Source organism: Mchenga conophoros, linkage group LG11 (genome assembly GCF_057382185.1).
Source record: "Mchenga conophoros isolate Kocher_MC1m ecotype Shallow Benthic linkage group LG11, M_conophoros_male_GT1.1, whole genome shotgun sequence".
Lineage (NCBI taxonomy): Eukaryota > Metazoa > Chordata > Actinopteri > Cichliformes > Cichlidae > Mchenga > Mchenga conophoros.
The window spans coordinates 5980919-6000394 of NC_140536.1; the positions used below are offsets into that span (position 1 = coordinate 5980919).

Sequence of the window (19476 nt, forward strand, 5' to 3'; positions counted from 1 at the left end):
GGATATCAGCCACCTCCTCTATCTGCCGGTGGTACATACCGTGCAGGGCCCTGTCCTTCCATGATGGTTCCTCGTCTCCCTCCTCTTTCTTGGGTTTCTGCTGCCTGAGGTATTCACTGAGCACTCGGTCAGTTGGGGCCATCTTCCCAATGTATTCTTGGATGTTTGTTGTCTCATCCTGGACTGTGGTGCTGACACTCACCAGTCCCCGGCCCCCTTCCTTCCGCTTAGTGTACAGCCTCAGGGTGCTGGACTTGGGGTGAAACCCTCCATGCATGGTAAGGAGCTTTCTTGTCTTTATGTCAGTGGCTTCTATCTCCTCCTTTGGCCAGCCTATTACCCCAGCAGGGTACCTGATCACGGGCAGGGCGTACGTGTTGATGGCTCGGATCTTGTTCTTACCATTCAGCTGACTCCTCAGGACTTGCCTACTTGGTGGTTGCAGCCTTTCTAGCGGCCTCTTCATGGTTCCCATCTGCCTGCGGGATCCCCAGGTACTTGTAACTCTGTGTGTGTGTGTGTGTGTGTATATATATATATATATATATATATGTGTGTGTCTTTTAATAGTCTATGACAAAAATCCATAGAGCGCACCAAAATATCGCATATTGTCACAGTAGCCACTGTTACAGTAAGGCTGTATAGATCCGCACTGCCAGGCTGAAATCTATAGCATCTTTATGCCGTTATAAATAATATGGAATATACTGCCTGCATTACATGATACGCTCCATAACATGGACTATTATAAAGCTACTTTCAGCTGCTCCCTCGTTCACAGGAGGTCATCACAACAGAAAGCTCCACGTTTAATTTGAAAGTTTTAATTTTTAAATTTAAACCAGACGTCCTTCCTGATGCTAAGCCAACGAGGTTTTTGTCTCCTTCCAGGATTTTTTTGCCAGACAAATGTGCAGAACATTACACTATGAAGCCACTTTAGTCTTTATATAAATATATATAACTTATGCAAATAGAGCAGTCAAAAATAGGAGGAGTACAACAGAGGGTTTATGGTGATATTCACAGTTATTGCAGATGAAACGACCACTTGTGTTTGGCAGGAAAGCACATTACAGAGGACACGTGCTATTATTGGAAGCAGATTCATTTAAAACCTCTTCCTGTTGCTGATGCAGTGGTCCTGTATGCCGAGGTTTTGTATCTGTATCAGAATCAAATGGGAAAAACCACAAACCATAGGCTGAACACAATGCATGGGACACCAAATACATGACATTGTAACTGTAACTCTTAAATACCCGTTGTGCTTCAGTGAGACATCACTCAAGTGATCATATTAATATTCATATCATTATTATTGCAGCTGTCATTGGATTTATGAAATAAGCATGCTAAAATATTCATTCTCAGTATCTCACAGAAATAGAAAAAATAATGTGATAATTTATCTTTCAACAGTTTTTACATGAAATAGTTTATAAATGGTATTAAAAGGTGATAATCACCTGCATTCACTTAACACTGAGGTTACTGCATTTGGGAGAGGCAATTTTAAAAAAAAACCCCAAAAACCTTTATAACAAAGAAAAAACAAGTGACGCTACAGCCACAAGATTCTGTGTGCTGCAAAATAAGCATGTGATGGAGGCCAACAGGCCCCAGTCAGTGATGTCAACTCAGAGTCACCATTCACCAAGTTTCCGAGAATACAGCTGACTCACTGGTCAGATGATAGAACATGTACGAGTCACACCAGGCCACTGTTCACTTTGCAATATTTTTAATGTGCAAACACTTATTTTTGTCCTTTGGGAAAGTGGGATTCTGAGGTTCCACAGTGTGTGACAGAATGATGTCCGTCCCCGTTTTTCCCCCACCGGAGTTCAACATTCAAGCTCGTCTCTGCCTTCATTCCAGTTTGTTACATGCTTCCAAGACCTTGTAGTTAAAGTCCTCAGGCTGGTCGGCATACACATAGTGACCGGCTCCACGGATTGTCTGCAGGAAGGGAAGAGAATCAGAAGGGAAGCAGCCAATTAAAAATTATGGAAACTATATAAAGGCATGTCATAAAGGGAGGTCATGATTTTAACGAGGAGGGCTGTGTCTCCGGTTTATAGTTTTCATAAAACAAAGATGGAAAGTAACATTCAAATTTACAGCATGCATCAGTTTTATTTCAAGCCTCCATACAGTCAGTTCCACGGTTCTTCATGGCAGAAAAATTTACCTTTGATGTGTCAATATACACATAATTGCATGTGGAGCAATCATGCTTAAGGCACTGAATCTGTGGAAGTCTGCTAAACTGAGAGGTTTTCTTTTATATAATTCATTAAACAAATGTATTTTAAGCTTAAGTAAACTAAACCCCATGTACAAAAGCAACAAATCAGTCTTTTGTCCAGCGATTTTTATTTGATGAAGCCTCAAAATGTTTTTCTTTTGGTTTAGTCGAAACCTCCAACTTTTACAGAGTAGTATTTTTTTTATTTATTTTTTGAAATAAACTAAAATTATATAGTGAAACAACTTGATCAGCCCTCTTGTGATACAACATACATCCTCTGTATTGCACGAGGCTGTAACCATAGCCAGCCAGTTCATTTTGTGCAAATCCTCTCTTTTCAACATCCATGTACTGATCACCGCACTGTTTCTGTGCTAAAAGAGGCATCATTTCTTTCCTCATTACTAAAACAGATTCTGAAGGAACATTCCACTAACTCAGAGGGTCTAGCAACCCTCTGAGTTAGTGGCAGTCTGTGTTGAAACAACAGCTGTAATTCTCCACATTTCAACTTTTTTCTCCAAAAAAAAAAAAAAAAAAAAAAAAAAAAAAAAAAAAAAAAAAAAGCTTGTAGGCTTTAATCTTGAAGTTTCAACTTTGTTTTCAATCAATAATAATATATTATCAATATTTTTTTTTCCATTTGATGGCACCCTAATACACTGTTGTAGAGGTCAGATAATGACTGTTTGTTTGCAGCAGCCTGTAGTTTTGTTTTTCTTTTGTTTTTTTTAAATGGACATTTTCCCCCATATATCTGTACTCATTAACACAGAGTTAGGAAATTAAAATGTCTCGAGTCTGTGGTAATGAGAATGTCTTTGCATATCATGTTTCAGTGTCTGTTTTGCACCTGTCTAGGCAGCTGCTCATCCAGTCTTCCTCAGCCTTGACAGGTGTATGAAAGCAACTGCCCATTTTTTCCCCTAAGTGCTAAACCCTTACCCCAACTCTCACCCAGTCCTAAAGGCCATTACACAGAACGTGCTGCAAAACAATGACCCAAAATTCCAAATTGCCATGTAACATATACATCGGTGTGAAAAAAAAGTGTTTGCCATGTTTTTGTATGTTTGTCACACTTAAATGTTTCAGATCTAACAAATTTAAAAATGAGACAAAGATGACAAGTAAACACAAAATGCAGTTTCTAAATGAAGGTGTTTATTATAAAGGGGGAAAAAAATCCAAACCCTCATGGCCATGTGTGAAAAAAAGTGATTCTCCCCCCCTCCCATTATAATTAATGGTGGTGTATCACATCTTTGGAAAGCCAAGTTCAATTTCTCTAGCCACCCTGATTACTGCCACCCGTTCTCAATCAAGACATTACTTTAATACGACCTGCCTGACAAAGTGGAGTAGCCAAAAAGGTCCTCAAAAGCCAGACATCATCCCCATGATCCAAGGAAATTCAGGAACAGATGAGAAACAAAGTAACTGAGATCTCTCAGTCTGGAAAATGTTATAAAGCCACTTCTAGAGCTGTGGGACTCCACAATCTCCACAGTGAGATCCATTATCCACAAATGGCAAAATCATTGAATGGTAAACCTTAACAATGGTGAACCTTAATATAAGTGGCTGGCCAACCAGAATTACCCCAAGAGCATAGCAACGACTCATCCAAGAGGTCACAAAAGACCCCAGAACAATATCCCAAGACCTGCAGGCCTCACTTGGCTCAGTTAAGGACAGTGTTCATGACTCCACCATAAGAGAGTCAGCCCAGCCGACATGGCTAAGTTCCAAAACAAAAACCAGTACTGATCCCAAAGACCTCTGGTGCAAAAAGTAACACTGAAGTGTTCATGACCTCAAGCTGAAGCACACTTGGGTTCTGCAGCAGGACAATGATGCAAAACACACGAGCAAGTCCATCTCTGAATGGCTTAAGACAAACAAAAATGAAGAGATTGGAGTGGCTTGGTCAAACTCCTGATATGAATCTGATTGAGATGCTGCGGCATGACCTTAAAAGGTGGTTCATGCTCAAAAACCCTCCGGTGTGGCTGAATTACAACAATTCTGCGACAACTGGGGGAGAGTCTTTTACAGCTCTGCAAAGATGAGTGGGTCAGAATTCCTTCAAACAACTGATTCCAGTTGTTGCTGCTAAGCGTGGCCCAACCAGTTATTAGGTTTAGAAGGAAATCACTTTTTCACACAGAGCCATGTAAGTTTTATTTACACAAACACCTAGAAACTGCATTTTGTGTTTACTTGTGTCATCTTTGTCCAATATTTAAATTTGACGATCTCAAAAACTTAAGTATAACAAACATACGTAATGAACTGGTCCTGATGTTTCTAAACAAGAAAACAAAGAAATTGAGATTCTGGGTTCATCCAGTTCTCACAAGCAGGCAGCAGCAGGGAGAATGTCATGGTTTGATCCAGGAGTTGGAACTGTGTCACGACCACTTTTGTCCATATTTCAGGATGTCAGTGGGGCAGGTTAAACTCTTAATATATGTCAGACCACATCTGAGGAGGCAGAGGAGTCATTTCAGAGCCGATTGGCCTAAAGCATCAAGGACCTAAAGTATCAAGCTGTGTGTCTGAGGTAAAAAGTATTATTTTACCATTTGTATATACAGATTACCAGTTCACTTTGAGCTACAGAACAGTTGTTGTCCAATGCAGTTGGTTGGATCTGTGCAGTTGGATCTGAAAACTCAAGCTCGATACAAAATAAATAAATCTTAGCAATAAAGCAGGTTTTGAGGAAGTGTGAAGAAATTAGTTACAAGTTTAGAAAGTCTATAAAAATGTCATCACACTGATGATCTGGAACCCAAATTCAGAAAGACAGTTGGATTTTTGTTTGAAGCCTGAACCATGAAATAACTGCCAGGAAATTCGCTTTAAAAATTTGTTTTCAAAACTGTTTTTGGCAATTTATTCCTTAAAAATGTATTGTGAAATTTACGTTTTTCGAGGGAAGGGGGGAGAAAAAAAAACAAAAAACAAACAAACAAACAAAAAACAAAACAAAAACCACCCTTTGAAGGGATATCAATCCATTCATCTACACACACAAACTTACTATGATGTCCACATGAGAGCGTGGCCTCATCCTTTTGAGGGTGATGCCCGAGATGCAGTCTATGCTGGAGCGGGAGCCATAAATGATGGTGATGGGGATATCAGACTGCAGCTGGTCAATCCTCTGCAACATTGGCCTCTTGGCCCAGCCACATGGCGCAGTCATATTCTTAAAAGCAGTTTCCCCACTGTGACAAGACAAGGAAAAGATAATCAATGAGCACATGACAGAAAATGGATATGACAAAACATAATACTAGGTAGTAAAACGTGGATGAGAGCAGAAAAGGTGATGAAGAAATTGCTTCCATGGCCATTTTAGAGACAAGTGGCATTAATAAAAGAGAAAGACAGACCTGGGGCTTTGCACGTTCAGGTGGTAGATGTAATCTGGCGCAGTGTTGTCAGTGAACACGAGGGAGAACTTTTTCTTGAAGTCGGGTCTTAGTGTTTGCACCAGAGTGGGACCTGCAGGGGACCAGGGAAGAGACAGAGGTGTCAAACACAAGCATGTAGCCATTAATAGATGAGGAGTACTCATTACATTTTACATGATTAGTCACACTGGGGAGAGCCCAGGTTTTGGCTTAAATTCCTTTCAAAGTCAAAGCAAAAACCACGAAAACTCTACTGAATGACATTGTGCTCGTCACATCACTTGCTTTAACAAGCAGTTCCTAGTTTTCTGGGTGTGCAAAGAGAACATTAGCTGTGATACTGCAATATTAAACTAATATAAAACCATCCCCCCAGTTTCATACTGCATACATTTTCACTTATTGTCTCCAGACAATAAGTGAAAATCTTCACCCATTATATTGCATCCTCTCATTTCCATTCTTCTCATTTAAGAAAAAGAAATTTAACGTGCTCATCATCTCCATTCCTGATACTTTTGTTGTAGCTTTGCTTTTCCCCAATATTTTGGTGTGCCACAGCATGGACACATTTCCCTGGGATTATTAAGCTAGTCCGGTTGTGGGTTTGCTTTTAGCACTGTGGTACTTTGTTGTCTTTTAGCACCTTACCCAGTGGTCCTACCAGTCGCAGGCCAGCCAGGGGGTTGAAAGGACTGAACATGGCACCAAGAGCTTTGATCCACACAGGGATGGGCCGGTCTGGTTCTGTTGTCTCCGGTTGATCAGGTAAACCCCAGGGCTCAACCAGGACAATGTGCTTTACTCTGTAAGCCAGACAACAAACACAACAAAAATAAAAGTTAACCTGCTCTTTTAGTTATAAATTGTTTACAGACCTACAACTAAAGGACAAAAACGTTAAAAAGGCCAGAATGAAGAGTGCCAGAGCGAACATAGACAAAGACCACGACTTCTGGAATAATGTTCTTTGGACAGATCCAGAGTCTAAAATTGAATTCTTTGGACACCAGAACAGTAGACATGTTTGGCGTAAACCAAATACTACCTTCCAAGAAAAGAACCTCATACCAACTCAAGCATGGAGGTGGCAGTATCCTAGTTTGGGGATGCTTTGCTGCAGCAGGACCTGGCCAGCTCACTATCATAAAATCCATCACGAATTCTACTGCGTATCAGAGGGTGCTTGAAGAACATGTGAAACCATCTGTTAATGAGGGAAATTCTTTTGTCATACACATGCTCAATGCAGCAAGAGAGACCGAGGAACAGAAGAATAAGATATACAACATATACAATAGAATACTAGTATACAGTAATGACCCAAAGCATACCAGCAAATCCACCAAGGACTGGCTAAAAACTAAGAAGTGGAGAGTCCTGGAATGGTCAAGTCAAAGCCCTGATCTTAACCCCATTGAGATGCTGTGGGGTGACTTGAAACAGGCTGTACATGCAAGAAACATCTCACAGCTGAAGGAATTCTGCATTGAGGAGTGGGGCAAACCTTCTGATCGATGTCAGAGACTGGTAAAAGGCTACAAAAGCAGTCTCGCTGGTTATATCAGCCAAAGGGGGCAACACTAGTTATTAGGGGGTAGGGTGTCCTTTTTTCTCCATTGAAATAAACATTTTTGTTCATATCTTTTTTGATGTTTCACAAAATGTTCATTTTTGTTGTTTAATTGCAATCACTTTCTTTTCCAGTAATACATAAAACCATGATTGGAAATTATTATGAACAGTTCACATATCAAAGGGCTGATTATTTAATGGGGTGTCCTAATTTTCCTCACATGACTGTAAGCATTCAGTATCCTGGTGCATGCATTATTTTTTTGTTTTAACAGAGATGTGAATGTGACATACATCTTTTCATCAAGAAAGTAAATACATCCCCCCAAATATAACTTTTCTGGCACAGCATTTTGTTTTGTTTTTGTATTTTTTTACAATTAAATAATGTGATCCATTCTATTTTTGCTTATTTCTGCCATATATACACACACCGTTACATTGAATGTACATTTTAAACAATTCTCAGATAATGACAGTATGAACGGTGGACCAAAAACTTTCAGATGGCTCTAAATGCCCAGTTTCACAGTTTTATTTTTGACTTTTGAGGTCACCAAGATCAGATATTGCTAATATGAAAACTTACACAGCCCTTGTAAGGTGGAGTCTATCAGAAGAAAACTGGCTTTAAGGAAGCAGGAAGGGAGCTAAAATGCATTTCAGACATGATGGCCGTTTTTAGTGCTGCAGAAATATGAACAAAACCAGCTATGGCTGACAGTATAACAGGTCGCAATCAAGCTAGGCCAAGGGTCAGCAACCTTTAACACCCAAAGAGCCATTTGGACCCGGTTTCCATGCAAAAGAAAATACTTGGAGCCGCAAATACTTTTTGACATCTAAAATGAAGATAACACTGTTTATATTGTTTCTTACTTTTATGCTATGTGTGAACAACTAAGGTGTGTTGCTTATGAAATTCATGAAGTGCTACAGAGAAAATTACATTTTATTTCTGTAATTAACACATTTTTAACTCTTAAATATAACAAAAGGAAAGACACCCAGCTGAATGAAAATGATCCATGTAGCAAACAAAAACTGTTGTGAGCCGCCCCTTATATCACCTTTGGGCTTTTGGAGCCTTGACCTGACTTAAAAAAAAAATTAAAAAAAATAAAAAAAAGAGGAAAAAAAAAAGCTCTATGCTGCTAAAAAATGAAAAATGGATATTTGCAAAATTCTGCCTAAATATGCATTTTACCTGGTTAATGTGTGTGGCGGGGCGTGGTCTGCAGCACTGCTGCAGGGGAGGCGGACGCACCTGAGCGGCACCCGCAGTCACGCCTCGCCGCCTTAACGTCTGTGCTATCCATGTTGTTGTGTTGGTGTGTGTCGGGCTGTCAGCTGCAAAGCTACAGCCGGCTGTATGCGTACAGCAACCGTGTGTGAAAAGTGGTCAATGAGCCTCTGCGCAGAGCCATAATTGGCCTACCTGGGGTCGAAAGTCTCAATAAATTGCACGGCGTTCCACACTTGTGGAAGCCGGTCTCTCTCTCTCTCTCTCTCTCTCTCTCTCCTGCTGCTACTTCAATCATGAAACTGATCAATGATCAGCTGATCGGCTTTTGTGTCGCGAGTCTGTCTCTCTTCTTTGTTTTTGGCCCACTTCGCGCCAGAAAGAGGAAACCAGCGGCAGAACAACAGCAGCACGTTTAACCTTGATAAGCTGTTGTTAGAATTTGTTTAATATTACTTTCTACACCAGGATCCTTTTCTACGTAGCTGACGGCTGGTAACTGTGCAGGGGCGGATCTAGCAAAGTTTAGCCAGGGGGGCCGATAGGGCATTAATAGGGAAAAGGGGGCACAAAGACATCATTTTCTTTCTTATTCTCATTTAAAATGTCGAGCTTTTAATAAATAATTATCCGAATTTTACACCCAAAGTTTTAATCTGATGTAAAATGTATAGAAGTCCATTACTGTATATAATAACTATTAAGTCTAATATACCCTAGTAAGCTATAGTACTTTTTCCTTTGGGAAGATACCATCTGTGCAGTCTGCAATTCTGTTGAAGAAAGATGTTGAATCTATTTAATTATTCTTGAAAAATAATTTATTTCTGTGCATTTCTTTCACACTGCAGCAAATTGAAGTTGTTTACGTCAATTAAGCATCATGAGGTGGAGGGTGGTTCCCCATTTTTTTTTTTTGCTGGGAGTTTGCAACCTTATTAGTTAGGTTGCTTACTCTTTAAAATACCAGAATAGGGAGGATGGAGTAGGTTTAAGTTCATTAGATTAATCATTATTGCTGAACTATGAAATATTTTGGGTGCAGTGTATTTTTTTTATTTTTTAACATACAGGTCTAACAGAATAGCTTTAGTGTTTTTGTTTATTTTTTTTTTTTGGTTTTTTTTTTTAACTTGAGTATGAACTTATACAAAACCAGCAAGATATTTAAAAAAAAACAAAAAAAAAACACCACTATCATATCGGTATCGGCAGATATCCAAATTTATGATATTGGTATCGGACATAAAGTGGTATCGTGCCATCTCTAATAAGGACTAAAGAGCTGCAGGTTGCCGACCCCTGAGCTAGGCTGATATTTACATGACACCATGAAGCAGTTTACTTTCATTTTCATAATCAACTGGAAGCTAAACTGACAGGTGATTATAAGCCATTTAAATCTGACATGTCATGGTCTTAATGGACTCTGTACTGGTACAGAGAGCACATTGTTGTGGTTCCCAATACGAATGAAGTTCAAGGAGGAGGGGTGGGTGGGGGTGGGTGGGGGGGGCAGTGAGCACAGATCGGGGACGCATGTGCCTGATCACGAGCATCTGAAGTTATAACTTAAAACCATTTGGAACGCTAAGATAACAATAAGAAGACAGGAAGCGGGAATTTTCAGTGTTACTGATGAAGAGGGGTGATAAGGGATTGAGGACATTTTATCAGGCGCCGCTTAGGGAGAGCCGGGTGAATGCTGGAAGCTCCGAGCTGGAGCTGCGGCAGGAGGAGATGGTTCAGGAGAGATAGAGTCTAGTGGGAGGAGAGAGCGTTTTGGAGGACACTGCTGTTATCACAGGCTGCCAGCACCTAAAGGCACACCGCTACAACTGTATCCTCTACTCATGCTGGCATGTTTTGCTACAATCATGTTAACAGCAAAAGGGCAGAATCATTATTCATAACAGTGTTCACTGCAGACTCTGCTTTTTTCTCCTCCTAGGCAAGTTCCACTTCATTTGTTCCATTTACAGCAGTGATGAAAGGATTATTCAAAGGTATATTATTCTGGTTTTATAGAGCAATCAACACTCTGCCGACTTGCTCACTGGAGCTCTCAGCTGAAACACATGGCTTTCTTTAGCTGATCTGACCAACAAGCTGCTCTTGGGGACAGAAAATGAGACATTATGACACAAACTTGTTTGATGTGTTGATAAATCAGTTTTCTTGTGTCCACTGACACACTCCACTGTATTTTCCATAACAGTCCCTGACAGTATCTGCCTGCTGTTTGCTGTGAGGCAGCAGGTGTAAAGAGGCCCAAACACTTCTGCAGACCAACATTCACACACCACCCTCAAAAGGCAGGATAGAAATAATAGTTAGAGATGATATGCAAAGATTATCACAATATTAACTCTGTCCGTTTCAGCCACTCTTGCAGATGACAGGAGCTGCTAGCCAACAGTGGACATTAGAAAAGATGAGCTCCTATATGGAGTGCCTAAAACACTCGCATCATTATAATAATAAGAGACTAAAACCTGACTTTAGCTTATGCTACAGTTCTGATCCTGACATTTTACACAAACCTGCCACCTTTCTGTATCAGAAAGTGTGGGTCATGATACAGTAAGATATGAGAAATCCCATTGTCTGCACCCACCTGCCTGGGTATTTAATTGCGTATGACACAGCGAGGTATCCTCCCAGATTGTGACCAAGAAGTATCATAGACTCCAGACCCACGCTGGCCCGCCACTGTTCTATGGACTCGACAAACTGATCCTCTGCTTCTGCTGCATCTGTTGAGAACACAGGCCTGCTGCTCTGGCCAAAACCCAGTAAGTCCAGTGCAAAGACAGGCCGATGCTGGGAGAGATCATCCAGATTCTGAGCCCACAGGCCCACCCCGCCGCCAAAGCCATGCAGCAGAACTAAGGGAGTTTTATCTTTAACATGGTCATTGCAAAACATCAGGGTCCACAGAAGATTGTCGTTGGAGATGGGAACAAACACTTTAGTAAATTCAGTGCTGACATCTGAAAAGAAAAGCACAAGATTACTTTTAAGTACAAGAACATTACGATGGGTCAAATATTCCATTTCACATTAATCTAAATAACATCTCTTTTTTGATACTACTGAATCAATCAGGTGTCGTCACCAAAAGTGAGATTCTCTACAAAAGGGTTTAAAAAAAACAAAAAAAAACAAACAAAAAACAAACAAACAAAAAAACACAACAACACCACACACAAACACGGCAACAAGCTCAAACAAGAGCAATGCGATTTCTCACACTTACTGGTTCATTAATAACATCCTGCAGGCACAGTTGGGTTAAAGTCATTCATAGAAAACAGCCCCTGAACTTCTTGATTTTTCAAAGCTGTAATCATCAATCACTTTATTTATAAGTTCCTAGTCTACTGTGGTTAATGTTCTCTACTTGTTGTCACGACATTTTCTGGAAGACCGACATCTAATATTCCTTTAAATTTTGAGCAACGAAAGTCATGAGTTACTTTTTCCCTGAGCTGTTTGTAGTCACATAAGACACATACTTTACAAGTGATCTCAGACACATTTTGTAATTAGCATGAAACACGCTAAGGCCCAACGCATCTGCTCAGTTTATTATTATTTTATGTCAACAATTGCATTTTTGAGGACTTAAAGATGCTAAAAAAAAAACCTCATGTACATTTTCACCAGATCTAACACGTGCAAAATTTCTTATTTTATTGGTTTGTAAATGGCCTGTATTTGTATAGCGCTTTACACGTCCCTAAGGACCCCAAAGCGCGTTACACATTCAGTCATCCACACACAGTCACACACTGGTGATGGCAGCTACATTGTAGCCACAGCCACCCTGGGGGGCACTGACAGAGGCGAGGCTGCTGGACACTGGCGCCACCGGGCCCTCTGACCACCACCAGTAGGCAACGGGTGAAGTTTCTCATGTACAGAGTAGGAAATGGTTCAATAATGCCACCTATGGTAGTACTACCAGCATGCGGTTTGAGTTACATGAATGAAATTTGGTACACACATACGTAAAGTCTGGAAGCCCACTGACCCAAACCCAACAGGAAGTCCGCCATTTTGAATTGAAGGTGACATTTTGGCGACTTCCTGGCATTATACTGTTGCAAACTCCTCCAAGGATCAACTTCATATTTGGTCAGTCTAAACTACAGACCTGGGCCATATTAAATTGCAACACTTTTGAGCTTTCTTCAAAGGGCGTGGCCGTGGTACCACGGCAAATTTCAACCAGTCGCCATGAAAATATAGTTTCCTCTTATTTACACATACATCGTCCAATCTGGACCAAACTTCCCACGTTTCATAAGGCTCCGCCCCTGAAAACATTTCTCCTGTCATATTTGATGGTGGTCACTGCACCACCTAGTGGGAACAAGAAATGTCATGTTATGCACTTTGGGCTACAGTTTTAAGGTGACTGACCGCAGCAACCTCAAATTTGCCAAAGAAAGTCTTAAGGTGTTGGTCATCGCTGCTTGCAGATTTAATTCATATTTACAAAAAGTTATTTGATTTCTAGCCAATACAGGTTTTGTTTAGCAAAACAGGTTGTGTTTGAGTGAGTGACCACAGGTGGGTGAGTTTTTACTTTTGCACACTGTACAAAAAGTGTATGTTTTAAATAAAAAATAAAAATAAAAAAATTACACTGGGTTTATCCTTACACCGCAGCATCTTCTCCTCTGAAGCTTGCAGATGGCTCTTTGAAGTTGGACACCACGATGGCAGCCAGTTGGGAATCCAGCACCACCTACGTACACAAAAGCACAACAGTATGAATATGAATGGTTTGCCTTATATTAATATTTCAAACGTTCATCATTATAATAATGATTCATCATCATGCTGCTTTGGGGTACTCACAGTCGTAGGGCTAAGATTCATAACACAAACCTGCACCACAGAACATTGACTCCTAGCTAACCAGACTCTTACTGTATGGTCCTCACTTAACTCATTTCTCATCTTTCTACCGCTTGGACTGCGTTTTGCAACACGCTAAACAATCAGGGTTACTAACAGGTTAAGCAAGCAAAAAACAGGCTTGATACACAAAATTACCATCAGAATTTATCACAGATGCTTTGAAAAATGTAGTGGTTTAAAGGTGTGAACATACACCATAAGACTGTAGCCTTATGGTGTATGTTTTTGTTGGAGTTTCCAGAGTGCAAAATCTGGGTAAAAAATAAATGATCAAATATGATTTGATAACAAATTGCAAAATGCAAAATTGTGCAAACAATTTCATGCAGAAAAATAAATATACACCATATTTTTCAACTGATAAGGTTTCTACATTTGCTGTTAGGAGTGTTAATTTAGTTTTGCATTGCCAGGGAGAGATCGCTTTGTCATTTAGTTCTTCATGGAGTCCTCACACTGAATGTTTAGATTGTTCCGTGTTGGTATTTTAATGTAACAGAGCAGTCCTTAATATGAAGCATCCATGAAGCTTTATGCTTTAGGAACCAATACGTTGTATTAATGCTTCTCTGTATGACTTTATCAGTCTCCCATACTGTTGAGAGAAAATTCTGACCCAATGCCGTTTGTGAGGTATTTATTTAAGCACAGATCTCTTAAGATACCCAAAGGGATTTGTTTCTTTTTTCAGATGAATGGAATAACATTGATGGAGAGGTAAAAGCCTACATCTTTCCACTTTGGGGTTTTTGTGTGATTTTTTTTAAATTGTAATTCTGAGCATTTTGTGGTTTTTGGTACTCTGGAAAACTGTAAATAATGAGCAGAAGCAATGTTAAATTGATGTTGATAAATCTGAGATATTTCTGTAAACATTCACATGCATGACTTCTGCACAGATTCATGTGGACACACTGTTAGTTAACAAGTCCCATTGTTCCTGAAGTCATGTGGTTTGTTCAGGTACAACGTTGCAAACCCAACACACGCTGCAATGTTCTTTTTTAATGAAAAGGTTTTTTCATTCCTAATTCATGGCAACGTGTTATGGCAGGCCTTCTACTAGAAGGCATAACTAAACTACAGAAGGGTGTGACTTAAGAGTAAGGAGACACTTAAAGGTTTTTGGCTGAATGTCTAAACAGCTGTGTTTATTGTAAAAGTGTCATATCTCATGACCTCTCCATTAGCTGCTCTGTGTGGGAAAGCAACTTCTTACTTCACAGCTGGCTCTGAAATAAGCTCTTCTGCTTTCCTCCACTGGCCCAGTGTGGTCTTGAGGGAAAAGCATAACAGAGCACAAAGCTGTGACACAAAAATTTAGTTTCTTTGCTTTCTTTTGTCTTTAGGCAAGTCAACCCCCCAAAAACAAAACCCCAAAACAAAAACCAACCATAACAACAAAATGTTCTTCTGTGACATGCAAACCTCATGTAGCAACACGCAGAGACATCAAAAGAGGAAACAAACGGCTGTCGTCACACTACACTTGACTCAATGTTCTCCTTCCCTGACATCGGTCACATTAGTTTCTTTAACAAGGCCTTCTTTACAGAGTCTAACCATAGACATCTTGTTCACTTAGTAATTATCAAAACATTCATATCGAATTTCCCAGAGGAACCCACCCGAGGGATTAATAAAGTTCTATCTTATCTCCAACTGTTTTGATAAAGGACTATTTGTCCTTTTCACTAGCTACAGCTGTTTTGATAAAGGGCAACTTAAATTGTTTGTCTGTGTGTCTGTAAGGTTTTCGGCTGCTAAGTGGATAGAACACCTGAATATGTCACCTTGAATTCTGAGACATCGATACAGGACGTGATTGATGCGATTTTAATCAGTCCCTTTCACATGTTTCAACATTTACCTAAGCCTACTTCTAATAATTCTTACAATTAAACAAATGTGACAGACACACACACACACACACACACACACAAAAAGACAACAAGGATTTTTCTGTCTATTTTCTAAGTGAGCAGCAGCAGCGCAGCCTCAAAACAAAGCAGCCTCAAAATTAGCTTTAAATTGATCAAGTATGGCATTGGCCTTGGTGTGAATCTGTGCTGCCTGAGTGGTCCTCTGTTTTAAATAAGTCAGTACTGCAAGAGAACTCACATAAAGTCCTTTCCAACATGTGGCAGACATAATGAAGCAGCCTCATTACTGTGTTGTTTAGGCACAACTAGAGTCACAGACTTAAAAATCAGCCTAATTTAACTGCTCTGATCATCTCCCCCCCCATGAAGGTTTTACTGTTTGGGGAGCTCATTGGTCATTTTGCTCATTTTAAGACTGTCCTCCACCCCCCGATGGCTGTCGTTTTCTTTTTCAAATCATTACACATGATGCTTGGGCAGCAAGGAAGGTCCTGAAGGTTCAATCCAAAACTAGTTGTACTTAATTATTTTTTTAACATAAAAGCACATTTACGCTATATGCGCATGTGTTTCTCATCTGGGCTGCTGTTGGGGTTTTCTCTGCATTATTGTAGGGTCTTCACCTTATAATGCAGAACACCTCAAGGAGATGGCTGTGATTTGTGAACTGCACTTTCCCTTTTAACCCACTCTAAATGCCTTTTACAAGTCTGGAAACGTCAATTTCAATGCCTTTTGAACAGGTTTTTGTTAATCGGGGTGGTGCTGCTCATTTATATTGCTTTGCACTGATAAGCAACCATTTAATCTCAGCCTGTTAACATACATGTGTTGGACTCAATTGTTGGAGACGCAATTACTTGATAAACCCGTGAGTTTGCCAGGGTTATCAAAACGCAGGAGACACCCTGTGTGTTATTGTGAAAGGTAAGTTAAAGAGTTACAAAAGTTTACGTTTAGTTCTCCCTTTGCTTACGTTCTATTACTCTACTAAGTCTCATGAAAATCACCCAGCTGAAAGGAAACTGGACCTGCACAGTGACACATACAAACTAACAAAGTGAGGCTACAATAATGAAAGCTAATGTCTGAGTGGAGGTGGATATTTGTGTAAAAGAGTGTCACACCTGTGTCTGTGTGTGGATGCTCATAACATTACCTTATTGTTTTATCCACATAGCCCCACACACTCCTGGCCAGACTGGGAACACCAACAGTAGACAGCATTCTATGAATGACCCTGGAGATATAATAAAAGAGTAAGCGCGTGAGGGCAAAGGACAGGGACTGGCCGATGACAACGCGTGACAGCAAAACTATCATCTCCATTATTTAAATTATCAAGCATTTACTATAACACTTAAAAAAAAGTTTATGGTTTTATCAAGGTTTTTTGTGCATTTCCAGAGGGCTTTTTATGCACATGAATATAAAAATATTCGCGCCACTGCAAAACTCTTGTTTAAAACCGGTGTTCTGACAAACCATCCTAGTTTGGCAAAACGTTCTACCGTAACTCTGCTGTCACAGAGTAATTCCAACACCAACTTAACTTTGCCCATCAGAGTATGCTTATAGGTCATATTCATACAGCCAGGATGGTTTGCCACTTCATTTTACCCATTAAAGTATCTTGTAGGTAACATTCACTCTGACGGGTAAAATTAAGTGCCAAACATGCATGGTTTGGCACTTAATTTTACCCGTCAGTATGTTTGTAGCTGTTATTAACAAAGGTAGGATGGTTCGCCACTGAATTTTAACTGTTTAAGTATGCTTGCAGGTGAAATTCACAAAGGTAGGATGGTTTGGCAGTTAATTTTACCCGTCAGAGTATTTTTGTAGCTAATATTTACAAAGGTAGGACGGTTCGCTACTTAATTTCGTGTTGTGCGCATGCACAGAAACAACGGGTAGGATGGTTTGCGAGGTAGGATGGATTCTAAGAACACCTGTTTTCCAATTTGCTCTACCATCTCTGAGGTAAAACAAACATGGCAGTCCAGCGGCTTTGCAATAAGAGCGTTATTTTACTTCTGTGGACCACACCGACAATACCTTCAAAGCACCGGTGAGTTTTTCAACGACCTTCTGCAGTCTTCGAGCACTCTCATTTAGTACGGGCCACTTTACAAGAAGGCAGCAATTAACTAATGAGGTTGGAGGAGGGGGGGGGGCAGGTTTACCTTGACCCAAGTGGTGCCTCTCTCTGACAGCCTGTCTAACTTTCGACAACAACACTCGGGCATTTTTCAGGAAAAGGTGCACAGTGTCGCTGTTCCAATAACACTTAGTGTCTGTTAAATAATAAAGGAACATTACCGTGGATAGACATACTCTGACAGGCCGGGGAATGTGATAGGTTAATAGAAATACTCACCCTCTGTTCTCGATCACCGCTTGCTCAGCCATAGCGCGACAGTCCCCGAGACGCTTCTCACAGTCACGTGGCTCTGACGTAGCTGCCGAGCTTGTGCGCATTTCATTTATAGCGTCAGTTGACTGAGACAAGGGGGGGGGAGTGTTATTCCTACTGTGGATCCACCTATCTCCGCTTCGTTTCTTCCTAGTAGAGTAAAACAAACGCACCCAGGAAGAGTTTGCGGAACTGGCGTGTCTGTCATGTCTAAACATTGCTGCTGATCGGGGAAGTGGGTCTTGGTAAGTATTTAAACTCCGTTTTGTGTTCCTTGTTTTACATTACTCGGGTATTTAAAAGTAACACAAGAGTGTTGAGCTTGCGCGGGCAGCTGCTGCTGTTCAGCTCTTCGGTTCAGTTCTTACGGTGAATCATCCTGCAAGTCATTAGAAATGTTCTCAACGGTCTTTAAACTCATTTATCTTGCTTATCTGATATTTCAGGTCTTACATTTAATGGGGACAGGTACTCATGCACATGTAACCTGCAGCGTGAAAGATACATGTAGAAAAAAGTTTTATTTACAGTGTTGTGCAAAAGTCTTGAGCCACACATCGTTTAGATTGTGCTAGGCGAATGGGATGTGATTTATGTGCAAACATAATTAGAAGCACAGTGTACAGACTTAAAAGTCAATATTTGGTATGACAACATCTATTTTTCCACACAGCTGAACTCTCTGAGGCCACTTGCTTTGTTATTTATTTAAGTGGTCTTCAAAAACAGGCTTCTTGAAGGGTGTTTGCCTTTCATTCCGTTTGTGAAGATGATCACACACTGCTTTAATAACGCTGAGATTTGGGCTCCAGCGAGGCCAATCCATGATGGATGGATGTGTACCATTATATTTGTTTCCATCAAGGTATGCCTTTACTGCATTCACAGTGTTTTTGGGATCATTGCCGCAATTAAATATTTAGCTGTTATCAATCAGAAGCTCTCCAGATGGACAAATCTTTTCTGCATTCATAATTCTACCAGTTTTGACAAGATCTTCAACACCACCATGCCTCCACTGTGTTTTCCACATGGCTGTAGTTAGTCACTGTTGTACTTTGATTCTGACCTTTTCTTTACGTATTGAAAAAAATCGAACCAAAAAAATTCAAATGTGGATTTTTCACTCCACTGGTTTTCAGTCCAGTTATTGTGTATGTTGGCATACCTCAGCCTTTGCTCTCTGTTTCATTTACTAAACAACAGCTTCTTCCATGCTTCCACTGAGGCTGTTTGATGGCTTCAGTGAACCATAGCTGGATCAGACTGAAAGTCCTGGGTCTTTGATGGATTTTTCTGTCTTATTTCATGACTCTCATCTGGTATTGATACATCTTCTTTTCTTTTCTTTTCTTTTTTTTTGGGGGGGGTTCTGTCACTGCTACTTTTGCTCTCATCTGTCCAGTTTCCTTAATTTTTTTTTAATGACACACATACATGGACTGTAAGTATTAGTCCAAAGAAAAACTTTTAAAGTACCATGTTTATTTTGTTTTTTTCCTGTTTTGTTGTTGTTGTTGTTGTTTGGTTGTTTGTTTGTTTGTTTGTTTTGGGTTTTTTCCCTTCTCTTTTCTTTAAAAATTATTTCTTTTTGTTTTTTTGGGTATCTTGTGGTTTTATTGCTTTCTTACTGCCATATGTTCAAGATGTTTAAAGTGTTGGATATTTATGAATATAAAATCCAATAAATATATTGGTAAACATATATTTACAAAGTTTTTCTTTGTACCTTTAGAAGGCTGGAG

The 19476-nt window shown here is 40.1% G+C and overlaps 2 protein-coding genes across 6 annotated transcripts in view; one reads left to right on the forward strand and one right to left on the reverse strand.

Moving 5' to 3' along the window:
* Window positions 1-1071: 1071 nt before the first annotated feature.
* abhd5a (abhydrolase domain containing 5, lysophosphatidic acid acyltransferase a) lies at window positions 1072-17849 on the reverse strand. 2 transcript variants are annotated; one of them, XM_085290590.1, is made up of 8 exons: window positions 17696-17849; window positions 16475-16555; window positions 13171-13256; window positions 11118-11493; window positions 6334-6488; window positions 5662-5773; window positions 5307-5493; window positions 1072-1965 (listed from the first exon to the last, which is right to left on the reverse strand). In XM_085290590.1, exons 1-8 carry the CDS (start codon window positions 17794-17796, stop codon window positions 1876-1878), a joined length of 1188 nt encoding a protein of 395 aa, XP_085146716.1. In that variant the 5' UTR covers window positions 17797-17849; the 3' UTR covers window positions 1072-1875. The 2 variants fall into 2 exon arrangements, with proteins under 2 accessions (XP_085146716.1, XP_085146718.1); XM_085290592.1 differs by lacking the exon at window positions 17696-17849 and adding an exon at window positions 17374-17408.
* The window catches only part of ano10a (anoctamin 10a), a 43720-nt gene continuing 41562 nt past the window's right edge, over window positions 17319-19476 (forward strand). The window contains exon 1 of one of the 4 annotated variants that reach the window (XM_085290587.1): window positions 17319-17386. The gene's annotated coding sequence lies outside the window, so the exon portion shown is untranslated. Of the gene's footprint in view, window positions 17387-17831; window positions 17977-19476 lie in introns of those variants that run through there. The other 3 variants (XM_085290586.1, XM_085290589.1, XM_085290588.1) reach the window with 3 other exon arrangements.